The sequence below is a fragment of the Microcaecilia unicolor genome, chromosome 5 (genome assembly GCF_901765095.1).
Source record: "Microcaecilia unicolor chromosome 5, aMicUni1.1, whole genome shotgun sequence".
Lineage (NCBI taxonomy): Eukaryota > Metazoa > Chordata > Amphibia > Gymnophiona > Siphonopidae > Microcaecilia > Microcaecilia unicolor.
The window spans coordinates 199943083-199960187 of record NC_044035.1 but is presented as its reverse complement, the minus strand read 5'-3'; the positions used below and the strand labels follow the sequence as shown (position 1 = coordinate 199960187).

General features: G+C 45.7%; 1 protein-coding gene across 1 annotated transcript in view; it reads left to right on the top strand.

The window, feature by feature from the left end:
• Positions 1–17105, top strand: part of OGFOD1 (2-oxoglutarate and iron dependent oxygenase domain containing 1) — a 683818-nt gene that overhangs the window by 202633 nt on the left and 464080 nt on the right. The window contains 1 exon segment of the mRNA XM_030203703.1: positions 15533–15649. Within this exon segment, the coding sequence (XP_030059563.1) occupies positions 15533–15649 (117 nt within the window).

Genomic DNA, 17105 nt, shown 5'->3' with positions numbered 1-17105 from the left:
TAGTCTCTGCCAGTTCCACCCTCTCCTTGTCTTGTAACGTGTGGTTTTGTGCCTGATCTGTTAGGTGGGGGAATTAATTATAAGTACATAAGTAATGCCACACTAGGAAAAGACCAAGGGTCCATTGAGCCCAGCATCCTGTCCACGACAGCGGCCAATCCAGGGCCAAGGGCATTGGCAAGCTTCCCAAACGTACAAACATTCTATACATGTTAGTCCTGGAATTGTGGATTTTCCCAAGTCCATTTAGTAGTGGTTTATGGACTTGTTCTTTAGGAAACCGTCTAACCCCTTTTTAAACTCTGCTAAGCTAACCACCTTCACCACGTTCTCCGGCAACGAATTCCAGAGTTTAATTATGTGTAGGGTGAAGAAAATTTTTCTCTGATTTATTTTAAATTTACTACACTGTAGTTTAATCACATGCCCCCTAGTCCTAGTATTTTTGGAAAGCGTGAATAGACGCTTCACATCCACCTGTTCCACTCCACTCATTATTTTATATACCTCTATCATGTCTCCCCTCAGCCGTCTCTTCTCCAAGCTGAAAAGCCCTAGCCTCCTCAGTCTTTCTTCATAGGGAAGTCATCCCATCCCCGCTATCATTTTAGTCGCCCTTTGCTGCACCTTTTCCAATTCTACTATATCTTTCTTAAGATGCGGCGACCAGAATTGAACACAATACTCAAGGTGCGGTTGCACCATGGAGCAATACAACGGCATTATAACATCCTCACACCTGTTTTCCATACCTTCCTAATAATACCCAACATTCTATTCGCTTTCCTAGCCGCAGCAGCACACTGAGCAGAAGGTTTCAGTGTATTATCGACGACGACACCCAGATCCCTTTCTTGGTCCGTAACTCCTAACGTGGAACCTTGCATGACGTGTTGCAGCACTCTGAAAAAAGCACTGTTAATTTTCCTCATCTTTCACTCCCCATTCATAGGAGTAAGTAATGTGCTCAGAAATATGTCAATTTCACAAGCAGTGAAAGCAGTTTATTGCTCAGTATGTGAACACTTGATTAGCAATTGGGTATACAATAATCTATTAATTTTAAGATGTATAATAAAACTCATACTCACAAACTTTTCACTCTTCTTCACCTTGCCGCTTCTTTTTTTTTTTTTTAATTTATAAATTTTTATTGAACATCAATCAATGTAACAACAGTTTGGAGCCCATGACTCCCCAACTTTCCACCAGATAAACTTCAGTCCAGTTCCTCAAGTGTTTTCGCCCTCCCCCCCTTCAAAACTGTAGCTTAAACAGTCCTACTCTCTAAGCTCCCATAAGAGTGTCCTCCAATTGCTCCATTCATCAGCAGTGGACCAATATCTCCCTCTACGCCTGTCCCGTCATCTTTTCCATAGCCGCTATTATCTTAAGCCTCTCCACCCAATCCTTCCCTGTGGGGCCCTTTGTTTGTTTCCAATTTAAGGGCACCATAGCTTTCGCCGCAGCCATACCCATTCGTGTTTAGTCTGCATGCATCTCTTCCCCCTCCTATTGCCCAACCCAACAGCACCACTTAGGATCACATGGAACCGTACTGCCCAACATTGTAGTTAGTGATCCTGTTACTTCCCCCCAAAATACCTGTAATACCGGACACTCCCACCAAATATGAGAATATGTTCCCCTCCCCATTCTTACATCTCCAACATGTGTCTGAGGCATCTGGAAACGTGCTTTTATTTTATCCGGTGTGAAGTACCATCTGCTTAGTACCTTATATGCATTCTCCTTAATAGAACACATATAGATGCTTCTTGGCCTCTAAGCAATTCGCCTCCAATCTATTTCAGTCAATTCAGTGTTCAGATCCCTCTCCCACGCCTTCATGTACGGTAATTTTACAAAGTCCCCTCCCCTAATTAATCATAAAGTTTAGATATCCTCTCCCCTGTAGATCTATGATACCCAACAAATTTTCAATTTTTCATTAGGGTTGGATCCTCTTTCATCCCTATCTCCCTACACATATAGTCCTTCACCTGCATATATGCAAAATGTCGACGCAGGCAGATCATATGCCCTCCATAAGTACCTCAAAACTCTTGATCACCCCATTTTCCAGAAGTTCCCGAAACCTAATCAACCCCTTTTGAAACCATGTGAGAAACACCCGATTTTCTTTCCCTCCCATAAACCCTGGCTCTTGTGTTATCCAAGCGTATGTGGATCTATTCCGGTTTCCTCAATCTTTTCTTAAGAGCTCCCCATATTCTCAGCAAATGGGATACAAAGGGATTCAAGGCCATCCTCTTATACTCTACCTCCGGGATCCAGCCCCACAAAAGTGCATCCAAATTTCCCCCCTGTACAAAGATCTGCTCCAAATTGGTTATTGGTGAGAGGTCCACTTTACTCCATAATCCTATCTGCTGCAATTGGGCTGCCCAATAATACCACAGGATGTTCGGCATGCCCCTTCCTCCCTGTTCCACAGTCCGCCACATGAGTCTCCTAGACAAACGGGCCTGTTTCCCACCCCATACGAAACCACCCAGCTCTGCTTGCAATTTACACATCTCCCCTTTAGGGACTAGAATAGGCAATGTCTGAAACAGAAATTAGCAACCTAGGAGGATATTCATTTTTATGGCTGCTATCCTACCCCACCAGGACAACCAACCCTGCTTCCATCTATATAAGTCCTTTCTGATTTCTCTAAAGAGGGGTAGATAATTCAGCATATATAGACTATTAAGATCTCTCGATATGTTAATACCTAGATATTTAAAGCTAGTGGCAGTCACCCTGAAATCAAAATGACTCCCCAACTGTTCCATCTCTGGTTCTGATATCGTGATGCCCATTAATTCGGACTTATCCAAGTTTACCTTAAAGCCCGATAGGGTTCCAAAAGACTTCAATTCCCTCACTATTATAGGTAACATCAGGAGCGGGTAGCCCACATAGAACAATATGTCATCGGCAAATAGTGCCATTTTGTGGTCTCTCCCCCCCATTCGGATCCCCTTAGCATCTCCTAGTTTTCTAATTCTTTGTGTGAGTGGCTCTATAGATATAGCAAATAACAACGGAGAGAGGGGACAGCCCTGCCTCGTTCCTCTTTGAATGGCAAATGAATTTGACCAGCCCCCATTAACTTTGATCCGGGCCACCGGGGTTGTATACAGCCCTTTCACACCCATCCCACAAAGAGATTTCCTAGCCCCATTTCCAGCATAGCCTCCCATAAGTACTCCCATTCTACTCTGTCAAAAGCTTTCTCAGCATCGACCGTGAGCAGCGCCAAAGAATCCCCCCTTTTCTGTGCTCCCCAAATGATGTTTAAAGTGCGCCTAATATTATCGCTCACTTGTCGATGCATTATAAAACCTGACTGGTCTGTATGTATAAGCGAGGGGAGCAATACCTTCAATTATCTCCGCTATTACCTTTGCTAGAATCTTAACATCAACGTTAAGCAGGGATATCGGTCTATATGACCCACAAACTGTAGGGTCCCGTCCCTGCTTTAGTAGCACAGTGATCCCTGCCTCCCGCATGCTCAGTGGCGGATTACCTTCCACAAAACATACATTCCCTACCCTTACCAAAAGCGGCCCTAGTTTCTGCTGAAAGATCTTATAGAATTTGGCAGTATAGCCATCCAGTCCCGGTGACTTCCCGCTCTTCAAACCTCTTATGGCTGAAAGCACCTCCTCTAAGTCAATTGGGGCTTCCAGTTCTGCCCTCTGCTCAGCTGTTATCTTTGGTAGGTCTAACTCCTGTAGGAACTCATGGATCTCATCCTTTTGAGACCCTGCTCCCTTAGCATACAATTTAGCATAGAAGTTCACGAATTGTTCTCTAATTTCATCATCCTGGTAGTAGAGCGCATCTTTCACCCCCTTAATTTTTACAATTGTATTTTTTTATCCTTCGTTCCCTAAGCCTCCTTGCTAGCATGTTTCCCGCCCTATTACTATATTCAAAAAAATTCTGTTGCATTAAGCTTCTATGAAACTCCATCCTTTTCATCTGAATAGTCTGTAATTCCCTTCTCCACTTCAGAAGTTCTTCCAAATACTGAGCTCCCCCTATCCTCTGGTGTCTAGCTTCCTGTCTTGCCAGCTCTTTCCGCACCTGTAGTTCATGTTGTTCTCTTTCCTTTTTCCGAAAAGCCCCTTTTCGAATAAGGTGTCCCCGTGTCACCACCTTCAGTGCATCCCACAAAGTTCCCACCCCCACCTCTCCGTTGTCATTAAATTCTAGATATTCTTTAATGACTTCTCGAATTTCCTGACAGTCTGCCGTTTGATCTATTAAAGTTTCATTGAGGCGCCACAACTTTCCCATACCCTTGCGTCCCATCCCCTTCAGTGCGATCCAGACTGGGGCATGATCTGAGGCATGAATGCTCTCAATCTCTGTCTGATGAATTGCGCCCCATAGCTCCCTACTACCCCATATCATATCAATTCGTGCATAGGAGCTCTGAGCATGGGAATAATGGGTATATGTTCTTTGGGCTGGGTGCTGGAGTCGCCACACATCGATTAGATCTAATTCCCTCATCAATTACGCAGCATACATCGATTAGCTCCCCCCCCCACTCCTCTTTTAGAATGGTCAATCCTTCTACCGTGTAATTAAAATCCCCCCCCCCCCCCCCCAGGAGAATCTTCCCCTCCACAAAGTTCGCTGGTTCTTGCCTAAGATGGTCATAAAACCTCCCCTGACCTGCATTTGGTGCATAAACATTAATTAGTGTGAGTGGGCCCTCCTTTGTTCTCCCCTTAATGGCAATGCATCTCCCTTCCCCTTCTTTATAGATGTCTTCTTTAACAAATTGCAAATGATCCTTCACATAAATTGCCAACCCCCCCGTTTTGCTCCCCTTGGGGTCTGCCAGCGTGTAACCTTCTCCCATACCTTTGTTGAGTATTAAGTGTGTATCTTGCGACCTGATATGTGTTTCTTGTAGGAAAACTATGTCCCAGTTCATTCTGCGCAGCTCCCTGAAAATGATGCTCCTCTTATTAGGACTGTTCAAACCATTTATATTCCATGACCCCACCCTTAACCCCCCTCCCCTGGTTCCCTCCCCCCGTCCTCCCAATTATGGGCCTTGCCTCAACTGGCCATTACCCCCGTCCACCAGTTATGCCCCTCAGGAAGTGAGCCCTCCCCAGAGGACCGCTTAGTAACAATTAACTCAATCAGCAGCATTCCCCGACCTTTCTTCCCCCCCTGCAACACTATCCCATAATACAACAACCGATAACAACCTATAGGTCACCCCGTTTGTCTGTCTTCAGACCAAAAGTCAAACCAAAAAGTCTAAACTTGACTTTCTTCAGGTGCCATCTTCATTTTCAAGCTCCGATTGCCCCACGGACTGTGATCGGTATTCCTTCTGTCTGGTAACCTTCTGCCATCCGTTCCGCTCCTTTCGAACCGGACTACGCGGCTTCTGCAGCTGTGTATCCTCCACCTCTCTCGGCAAGTCTGTACATCCCTTGTCACGCAGGAGTTTCCATGCCCCCAGATGAGTTTGTAGTCTCCGGGTGTTATTCCCAACTGTAATTTGTATTCCAAAGGGATGTAGCCACCGATACCTCAGACCAGCCTTCTGAAGGTATGATGTAACTTCTTTGAAGTCTCTCCTCCTTTGTAGTGTTTTCTTTGCCAAATCCTGGAACACTTTAATCTTCCCATTTTTCCATTCTATTTCTCCCATATTTCTCGCTTTTCGCCACACCGCTTCCTTCACAGTAAACTTGTGAAGCAAGCTACTATATGTCTCGGCATTCCACTCGTTGGGGCCCAAGACTCCTATGAGCCCTCTCGATTTCCACCGGCTCCCCCCCGTACTTCGTCTTCAGAGCTAGTGTCTTGCTGTAATAAGATGGCACATATATCCTAAAACCGTCTGGGCCGCGTCCCTAAATTGGTCTTCCTCCGGACCCCCTTGATCTCAAATTGCACCGCCGTGAGCGGTTCTCCAACTCCTCCAGCAACAACTCCATCTCTTGCTTAGATTGCTGTTCCAATTTGAGAGACTTCTGCAGTTCTCGAACCTCTGCTGAGACAGCTTCAATCTTTTCCTCCGCTTCCGCCAGCCGATTTCCGACCTCCTTCATTTCCTCCCGCAACTCCGCCACTGCTGTGTGCAGGCTGCGCCTAGTTGTTACCAGTTCAGTCTTTATCTCTTTAAACCACCTTACAAAATCCTGTTTGCAGATTTCTGTGTCACTTGCCCCGTTCTCCTCGAGGTCCGGGTCGGTTCGTAGTCCTCGACCGCCATTTTGGAGCCTCGTGTCGTCGCGCTCCTGCACTCCCGGCTCGGTGTTTCGGAGCCTCTGACGCGAATTTAAATTTGGCCAGCTTTCTCTTCGCCGCCATAGCGCTTGCGATTTCGTTTTTTTGAAGACAGATCTCGATTTGAGTGGGGAATAGCTTATTTTCGCTCCGGAGCTAACAGAGCTCTTTAGCTAAGCAGCCATCTCCGTGAGCTGACGTCACTTCCTCCTTGCCGCTTCTTTTATTGTTCCTGTCACCAGTACAGCCCACGTCAGCAAGATTATTCCTTAGCTGAAGTTGAACTTCTGGACTCTCTCTCCTCTCTGAAATCAACCCCTTCCTTCTGGTTGTCACAAGTGGAAGAAAAAGAAAAACCCAACGTCTGCTGTTTGCTTTTAGTCTCTTTCAGATAAGTTATTTCTGTGGTCATGTAACAGGAAAATTAGCAGTCAATCATGAGACTGGAGGCAAATAGATCTAAAGCAAGCAAACTTTTATTGGCAGCCAAGACACAGCACTGAGTTAAGTCTCAGGATACTGCGTGACGTGTATCATTTGCCACAGATACTTATACACTTTTATCAGCAGTCATGCACATTGAGTTCATACAAGCTATTACACAGAACTCAGGAAATCGAAACTTATCTCCACACATAGTTCACAGACAAAGGATCTTAGGCAGAAATGAAACTCAGCAAGTTAGGGCCCTTATCTTATCTGGTTTCCATAGCATCCTGTTCGCAAGGAGCTGTAGCTCAGTTCAGTTACAAGTTAAAATTTCCTTTAGCTAAGCACAATACAGTGTAGTTTATAGCAACAAGTCCTGAATCTCCAGGTTCAATAGAAGCTACAGTAAAAGCTACCCCTTACAACCCCCCCTTTAATACTTTATCATCTTCCTAATGGAAAGTATCACATTCTTGATCTGAAGATTTGAGCACGGAGCTGATGAGACCTTTGACCTTTCCAGAGCTCAAGCGGTGCGGCTCATAGTTGTAGCTGCGAGTAAGAAGAAAAGGTTAGTCATTGGACTCAATCAGTTGGCCCTAATCCCCTGCTCCGGCTGCTGGTTTCTTTGCCGGGTTTGAGACGGAGGGTTCCTATTGATGTCCCCCCCCACCCCCCTTTGTAGCCGGACGTAGCCGCAACAAGGGTGGGTGGCCTTCAGATTGGTCCTGCAAGGAGAGAGAGAACTTCAGTCAGTATCAGACAAAGGTATGGGGAGTACATTTGTAGAGACATAATCTGTGCAACAGCCCCCTGGTCAGCAATGCGCTCCGTTGTTCGGCTGGCACAGGACAGCAGACAAGGTATCAGACAGGGTAAGAAAACAACACCTCCTAATAGACAGACTCAAAAAAATAACATCTTTTTCCACCAGGCACCTCCAAGCAAAGAGTCCCACCAGTTACCATCTAGCATAGATTTCCACCGTTGGACTGGTACGTGGGCAATTTTGTTTCACAGTGCCTCCCTATTATTGTCAATCTCCAAACAGCAGTTAGATGTATTTCACTTACCACAAATCAGGACAAGGAGACAGTTACAAAGAAGGACACACAGCGTCATAAACATCATGATATAACAAGTGTTAATGAAAGATGTAACCAGGTTTTTCTAAAGCCAACAAAAGGATACTCAGAATTGCAACTCCAGTTGTTAGCAAGCCCCAGTGCAGAACCTCCACGGGTTTGGATCAGAATCAGGCATGTGGAAGTGGTACCACTCAGCGTCCTGGTATGTGAGTGGAGCAGGGTGGTCAACGCCTCTTCAGGGTCAGTCGCAAGGGTGTCTCCGTGTGTGTGTGCTGGTGGTCCACAGCTCTGGGTGGGACGGATTGGCTGCTGGCTTCACTCTGGTCCAATGTATCCAGGCCAGATTCCCCGGAGCCCCTTTTCTGAGGTGGCACTGGAACTTGGAGTGCACTCAACCTCATCTTTGGCTGGAACTCAAACTCAGAGTGAACTCAGCAGTGGGGATGGAACTGGAACTCGGAATAGATGCAACAGCTTGGCTGGAACTGATGCTCTTCTGGTTGGACTGGAAAGACTTTCTAAGCCGTCTCCTTTCGGCATTGGTTTCAGGAGTAGTCCGCAGGGCAGGTTCCAAGAGAAGACTGCGGCGGTACTCACAGAGCGTGATAACAGGAATTGCAGAAAACTGGGTTTCTCTGGACCCCAAGCCGCTGAACTCGCCATCTCTCAGCTACAGCTTCGGGGTGTTTTCCAAGACTGGATCAGAACAAAGTCTATCATGGTACTCTTGGAGCGTCATCTCATCATTAAGGGCAGAAACTTGAAGAAACCCTTATAGGCTGGACGCTCAGCCTGGTATCAGGAACGGTCTCGGGATTGGGAGCCGGACTGGAATCAAAGTCTCAAATGGAACAGGAACTCTGAACAGGAGCTGAACCGGGACTGAGACCCGGACTGGAGTCAGAGTCTTGACTGGAACAGGTCACTTGTACTGGAAACGGAGGCTCAACCTGGAGCGCCACTTGCATAGACCTCGGAGGCTCCGTCAGCAGCATCCCTCGGACTGATCTCAACGCCGGCGGAATCCCAAGGCGTCTTCTTTCGGCCTCAGCTTCAGGAGTATTCTTCAGGGCTGGATCAGACAAAAGTTCAAAAGGGGGGGGGGGTTCTGGTATTTGACTAATCTGGAGTTGGTCATCCATTTGGGTCCATGCCTTTGGAGAGGTACGCCACTGGTCGCTGCCATGTCCCGAATGCCTGGGTCAATACTCCAAGCGCCAAGCCCCTCCCCCTCTTCTCATCCACAAACAAGTGGAAAGGTTTGGTGACATCTGGTAGTCCTCCTGTCGGGCCCAGTCGTCTTCGTCTGGTGAGTATGTGGGGGTTTCTTCGGGGAGATGGACAAGGAATAGGTTCGTAGGTTCAGGAGAGTAGGCTTTCTTGGCTGCCTCGTCCGCCCGCCGGTTGCCCCGGGCTATGGAATCTGAACTCCCTGTGTGGGCTCTACAGTGCATCACGGTGACTTTCCCTGGCTTCCACACAGCTTCGAGCATTTGCAAGCCCTCTTCCTTCCGCTGTCAAGAACCCTCAGGCGAACACTACACAATCAACAGGTCACCCACGTACTGGACAACTGGTCCATATTCGATCTGGCACATCTTCAGATCTCTGGCGGGTTGCTATGTCAAGCTGCCTAGGGTATACTATGTTTGGGGCTGGATGTTGACCTGGGTATTTGACTTCAGTTCGATCCAGTTAGGGTTGGGATTTACGGCTAATCCCCCGGGATTGGATTCCGCCCAGACTCCTGGTACTTCTGCCATAAGGTGCCTCCTCTGTTGGGCGAAGGCAGTATTCTGAAAGTACCGGCTATCAGTGGCCCCAACGATCAAAGGGGTGTGGAGTCTCCACTCTTCTTGGATGGGACATATGAGCGTCACTGGTTGATCTTAGAAAATGGCTTCCACCTCGCCGGTGGGTTTGAACTTTAGTATCTTGGGTTTGCAACATGAGACAATACATGAGATACCATAGAAATATGTTTTGAAACAATATCATACAGGAAACAATCAGTGGCTTCAGAGTTGTTAAGACTGATGATGCTTATACCTAGTAATCAAAAAGAAATCATTACAATTGAAAATGTATAGTAATATTCCTATATTGACCACCAGTTTAAATGCTGGAGTAGAGTTCAGCAGTTTATCTAACAAAGTGAGTTCAACCAAAATCTCCTTCCAGCAATGGTGCAAACTTAACAGAGTTGTTTATAGGCATGAGGATATAAAGGTTACAGTTCTAAAAAGTTCATTGCAGTGATAGGCAACAATCCTGAGAACAGAGGAGAATGCGATGGTCAGGTCTGCTTCAGGAATGGTAAGACATCAGGCCTTAGCACAATGGCAGCAAAGACTAGTGCTGTCAGTGATCACAGTTCAAATGATGTCATCAAAGCAGGACCTCTGTTTAGGCCTCAAGACATAAAAGATAATAATTTACTCAATATCTGGTCAAACCCTTAACAAAATATCATTAACTCGATTGTATACTCAGATTTTATGCTTTATTCAGTTCTATTTGATAGGTAATTCAGAATAAAATGAATTGCTATTCTGGCCTATCCCAAAAGAGTATAGTCCTGTTCAAACACTTCCACATATATTCACTTCCACACAGACCTTCTAACTAACTTACAGTTTACCTTCGTAGCACATAAACATGCATGCCATGTGATTATTCACAACATGTACTGTTAAACAGTTCACACAACTTGCACATTGGCAGTAAATAACTTTTACAAGCTTGGAACATCTCAGTAACCTTTCAATGACTGGGAAATTGCTCCCATCTTCTTCACAATGTGATTCCCTACAATTCAAAACACACATTTAAATCTTTATCATGGTACATCTCATGTCTCTGGATAACCAGGTTTAAGCGTCTGCCCAAAATCATGAGAGAGAGACATTTCATTTATGGAGAAAAATTAGAACAAAGATGATTTCAGCAAAGTAGGCAGGTGCCTAGAATGTTCTATAGCAGCACAAAGCATTCCCATTCAAGGTACATTAAAAATGTTAACAAGTTCTTAATCTGAACATTCGGCTATTCCTTTACCCTGGAAAGGGGGGGGGGGGGCAATATCTGGTAGTCTCAATTACCCACGGTACAGTAACACAGATATATGTTTATCAAGAGCATGATGAATTAAACACATTAGTAAACAAACGATTCCTTGCATAAATCACATTATCAAACACCAGGCTGCAAAAGAAAATATTAATGCAATACCACAGGGTATACAAATTAAAAAAGCTCCAATTGTTGGATAACTCAATTTGAGAAAGAGGTCCTGGAAAACACAATTTAAAGTTTTACTATGCGAACTGTAATGCACACAAGGGTCAACAGAGGGAGCAAGTCATCAATATTAGAAAGAAGAGTGACATCATCAGGCAAGCAAACAACTGCATAAAACATAAAAAAAACTTATTTCCCTGAAGTGCTGGGGTATAGAACATACATAGATAGACATGTTAGGTATTTCACTAGACAAACTTTTATTGTACAAATCCTACTGAGGTAGATACAGAGATTAGGCAAGAAATAGTCTGCAAGTTTTATGAATAACTTGGGAAAGCGCATCCCGTGATTTGCACAGCCCGCGAGACCCTTAAGACTTGCATAAGGTTCTTAAAACACTACCCGTTATTGTACTTAATCAAAGGCAAGGGAACACGGCTACAGGCAGCTGATATGTCCCTGAAGAAAAGCACAAACTGGACCTTTTTCCATACCCACACATAGAGGAATGCAGTGTCTGTTTAAAATGAATGTATCTGTGCAGAAACGGGGAGGAAACAAATTCTCTCTTTCTTTTTCTCTCTCTCTCTCTCTCTCTCTCTCTCTCGCTTAGTTACACATGGCTTTATTATAGCAGCACAAATGCAAAAGGCAATTAACTCATGCTGCACAGATAAAATAAAGCATTACAAGGCAGGAAAAACAGTGTATTGAAAGGAAAACGCCCACATAGAATGCCAGTCTGCACTCACACACACATTGATGATGAGAAAGAGGAAAGAGAAAAGGAACTTTGCTTGAAATAACAGCACAGCCAAGTAAGGCTATCTTTTATGCAAGTGAATCAAGGAACACAGACTGCAACAAAAAAAAAAACTCCTCCTTTTTCCTGCTAAATGAGAAAGTCCTGCATTCTGCAAAACTCCTCCAACACACTCTTTCCCCCCCTGCATTCCAAAGCAAACAGTAACAAAATGCCATGACAAGCTGTTAACCCTTTCACAAACAGCCAAGTACAAAGGAAGAACAGAACTGTACTTAAGCAAACTACAGATACTGAGTTGTCATCCTACTCCAACGTTAACAATTATTTACAAGGCCTTTCTGCACTAAGGAATCACTGTTGCACACTATTTTAAAAGACACAATCCATTTCCTACCCTCAATCAAAATATTCGAGAACTCAAATCAACAGAAAATATATATACGTACAGATGTCTATCAAAATCCCAGGCATGCACCCTTATGCAGCCGACGCGTCCACACACAGCTCACCTGTATTCATACTAGAGACCGCAGTTACCACCTAGCACTTTACCGAGAGATTCTTCAACCCTGCAGCTTTTCCCACAGGATTCAATAATTTTACAGTTCCGGAGGATCCCCTGATAACCTTGATCGAGGCCTCTATATACGGTATGTCATTAGGGTGGCACAGTCAACTATCTGGCCGAGTCCTGGCCACATGACCTGGCATCACAGTTTCTGGTTGAACACTTCACTAAAGTGTTCTGTCATTAGGTCTAAGGGTGTGGACCCACCCCCGCCCATTCTGGCCTGAGTACGAAAGGATAGTAGACAGAAAAGGGGAAAGGGTTGGTGGAGGGGTAAGGGGTCCCCTTCCACCGGACACGTAAGGTATTTCAGTCGCACCGGCTGGGATACGGTGCCAATCACACTCTTTCACACACAACAGGAAACCCGTCCTCCCGGTTTCCCTCCCTGCCGCAGGTGAGTTTCGGGAGCCACTAGTCCGTCATGGACCTAGCCCGTACTTGGCACCCAGAAGGGGGTGATCAAGCCCCTCTTCGATCCTTTAACGGGCCGGTCTGCTACCCCGAGTATACTCGCCTGGCTTCTGGCTGAGGACACTGCTGCTGGCTGGCTGGTCTCGAGATTCAGGATGTTCCGGAGACAGAAGTTTGCTTTGCTTGGATCACACAGCCTTGAGCCCGTCGGTCAGTCTCATACGGCTCCTCCTCAAGGCCGACAGACACTGAACTCAGTGGTGCGCACTCACCGGCCGGCTGGGGAGGAGTCGCCTGTCTCGGCGCGACTAAGCTCCGGAGGGGGAGGAAAATCCTCATTTGACCCCGAGTCTCCTGGCTGGCTCGGCAAAATGTAACAGGAAAATTAGCAGTCAATCATGAGACTGGAGGCAAATAGATCTAAAGCAAGCAAACTTTTATTGGCAGCCAAGACACAGCACTGAGTTAAGTCTCAGGATACTGCGTGACGTGTATCATTTGCCACAGATACTTATACACTTTTATCAGCAGTCATGCGCATTGAGTTCATACAAGCTATTACACAGAACTCAGGAAATCGAAACTTATCTCTACACATAGTTCACAGACAAAGGATCTTAGGCAGAAATGAAACTCAGCAAGTTAGGGCCCTTATCTTATCTGGTTTCCATAGCATCCTGTTCACAAGGAGCTGTAGCTCAGTTCAGTTACAAGTTAAAATTTCCTTTAGCCAAGCACAATACAGTGTAGTTTATAGCAAAAAGTCCTGAATCTCCAGGTTCAATAAAAGCTACAGTAAAAGTTACCCCTTACAGTCACACTGACCTGAACTGATATGAGCTGCCAGTTAACTCACAGGGAGCTATTTGGGGTGAGAGCTAGTGAAGTAGCTATTCGATCGGGCAGGGTTTCAGACAAACCTCTTGCTCAGGGTTTTCTCAGGCCCAAAACCCCCTTTATTGAATACTGAGTAACCTTTCAGGACTCTTTGTGAAACAGCAAACCTCTTTCCTTGAGGTTGGACACTCTCCAGTTGGTCAGGTTCTCAGCTTTCACCACCTTGCCGCACTTACTCTCCCCTTCTTCAGCCTCTTCAGTTCACTTTCGTGCAGTGCCTCCGATCATCTACCCTCCTCCTCTTCTTTCCACCTCCTCTGGGTCAGAGTGAGAGGCTCAGTGGGTGTCTCTCTCCCACATTGGTCAGTCTGACCTTTTATACTATTTTGCTTGCAAATTGTAGAATTTTACTGTGCAAGCTATGAGAAAAACAACTTGTTTTCCACCCCGTGGGATGTTGCCTGAAAATACATCTGATGCCTATCAGGAGCATCCATCCAAGGTAGATGACAGCAGAAAAAGACCTGCACGGTCCATCCAGTCTGGCCAACAAGAAAACTCATATGTGCTACTTTTTGTGTATACCCAACTTTGATTTGTACCTGTGCTCTTCAGGGCACAGACCGTATAAGTCTGCCCAGCACTATCCCCGCCTCCCAACCACCAGCCCTGCCTCCCAACCACCGGCTCTGGCACAGACTGTGTAAGTCTGCCCAGCACTATCCCTGCCTCCCACCACTGGCGCTGGCACAGACCGTATAAGTCTGCCCAGCACTATCCCTGCCTCCCAGCCACCAGCCCCGCCTCCCACCACCGGCTCTGCCACCCGATCTCGACTAAGCTCCTGAGGATCCATTCCTTCTGCACAGGATTCCTTTATGCTTATCCCACGCATGTTTGAATTCCGTTACCGTTTTCATTACCACCACCTCCTGCGGGAGGGCATTCCAAGCATCCACTACTCTCTCCGTGAAAAAATACTTCCTGACATTTTTCTTGAGTCTGCCCCCCTTCAATCTCATTTCATGTCCTCTTGTTCTACCGCCTTCGCATCTCCGGAAAAGGTTCGTTTGCGGATTAATACCTTTCAAATATTTGAACGTCTGTATCATATCACCCTTGTTTCTCCTTTCCTCCAGAGTGTACATGTTTAGTTCAGCAAGTCTCTCCTCATACGTCTTGTAACGCAAATCCCATACCATTCTCATCCATGGATGTTTTCTCTCTTGTCAAGGAGGGTCAGTTTAACATATGTCTTATTTCTTAGAACTGTGTACTTCTCACTATTCCAAATTGGAGCAAACAACCAGCCTGGTTCTTTCCACTTAGACAAACCAGAGGCCTAGCTATTCTGGCTGCCTAAAACAGGTCAAGCTACAGAAAATACCTATATTCCAGTTAAAAATACCACCCCCCAATTTTGGTTATTAACCATCTCTTTTTAAAGTTTCATAGAATGTGCTGATTCCCAAAAGGAGTAGTGAAAATCCTACATTTCCCATGAATGCATCCAGTGCCTCTTCTAAACCCAGTTGAATGCTCAGTGATTAAGAGGAAGAGGGGATTTGGGTGAAGACACCTATTGTCTTGCCTTGACTCATCAAATCACATGACCTCCTTAAAACAGCATTTTAAAAAGGTATACTGAATTAAGCAGCCAGAAATACATTCTGAGAGGAAATAATTTTCAGGTAATACATTTATGAGAATTCTTTGACCTGGTAGATGGAGGAGAGATCATTTTATACTGTGGCACAGAAGTGTCTATAGAATAGATAAATCCCCTAGCCTCTATCATTGTTCTGAATCTTGGCACAACACCCAAAGACTTTTGAGTAATAAGTGCAGTCATGATGTGGATGTTCTTCTTTGTGACTGATTGTATGAACACGTTTGTTTTTGCAGATATCCTGCTTTGTCATGATGATGAGTTAGAAGGACGGCGAATAGCCTTTATTCTTTACCTTGTTCCTCCATGGGGCAAGATGGATGGAGGCACTTTGGATTTGTACAGCATAGATGGTAAGACTACTATAATCATTTTTTTTTTTTTTTACAAGAAGGAGAGAATCAAAGGATTTATTTATTTTAATTCATATGTATTACCTGCAAGCTTAAAAGCAATTGAAGTAGTGTACATTAGGTAGTTTTCTGTCTCTTGAGGGTTCGCAATCTAAGTTTTCATGTGAGGCAATGGAGAGCTAAGTGACATGCCCAAGATCAAAAGAAGCTGCAGTGGAATTCTATCTGGGCTTTCCTGGTTATCAACCCACTGCTCTAGCCATTAGGGTGCTGCTCCACTCCAAAGTATCCCCTGCTCTCTTTTGGACCCTACATTGTCTTGGAAGTAAATCGATAGGGAACTGGTCTGGTACTCAGTAAAGTGCTTAATAATACTGTGTAGAAAACTTGAAATCTATTTCTCCATCTAATTCTAGAGCAGTATTCCATAGAAGAAACTTATAGTAGTTCAAGGATTTTGTACAATAGAATGTTTTCTATAATTGATCAACTAAAGTAGTGGGAGAGGTGCTGGACCGAGCAGTTGTCTGGGTTTTTTTTTTGTTTGTTTTCATTTTTTATGGCAGTTGTAGAAATATATTCATTTTCTGCTATGGAAAAGGAAAGTTAAAAAAAAAAAAAGATTTTCTTTATTTGCTGATGCCATCAATAGACTAGGGACCCTGTTTACGCTATAGGCATGGTAGCGTTTTTAGCATGTGCTAACCCAAGAGACACCCATAGGAATATATGTAAATATTAGTAAGATGGCCGACGAACAGAAGCACTGGTGAGGAGCTCCCAGACCAGAAGTGCTCCCACACCAGTCTAGCCCTCCATACCACGGCCGCAGAGTGAACCGAGGGACCAAGAGCAAGAAAGTAACAGAGATGAGCCATAGCTGTGTCTCACAGCTTCGGGCGGCCACCCCAAGTACAACTTGCAACCAACCCTGACCACGCGGCCAGCGGCGAGCCCAACCAGGCGGCCGGCAGAAGGGGACCCATTAACCAGAAGGGCATGGAGCGGCTGCTCCGGAGACCGATCGAGAAGGAGCCTTGAACGGGAGCATCTGACCTGCAACCTTGTGAATCTGACCTTGCGGCCAGAAACGAGCCCAACCACGCGGCCGGTAGAAGCAGACCCCTGACCAGTGGGGCACGGTACTGCCGCTTCAGGGACTGATAAGGAAGGAGCCTAGAACGATAACAATGTGTCTGGAGGCCACGCGCAAAAAATCTGGAAGCCTCACAGTCAGTCACTGCCAACCCAAGCAGACGACCTCCCAGGGAGCTAGAGTGGAAAGCGCCGCCAAGGCCTGGACACCCGGGCGTCCCTCCACAACACCTCCCAGCTCCAGGGCCACGGATCAGCCCGAACGGGCCACAACTCCCACCGCACCCGAACGCACGATCTCACCAAGAACTACAGGGAGGACGTCCCGAGCCCAGATCACCAAAGAGAACCCTGCAGACAA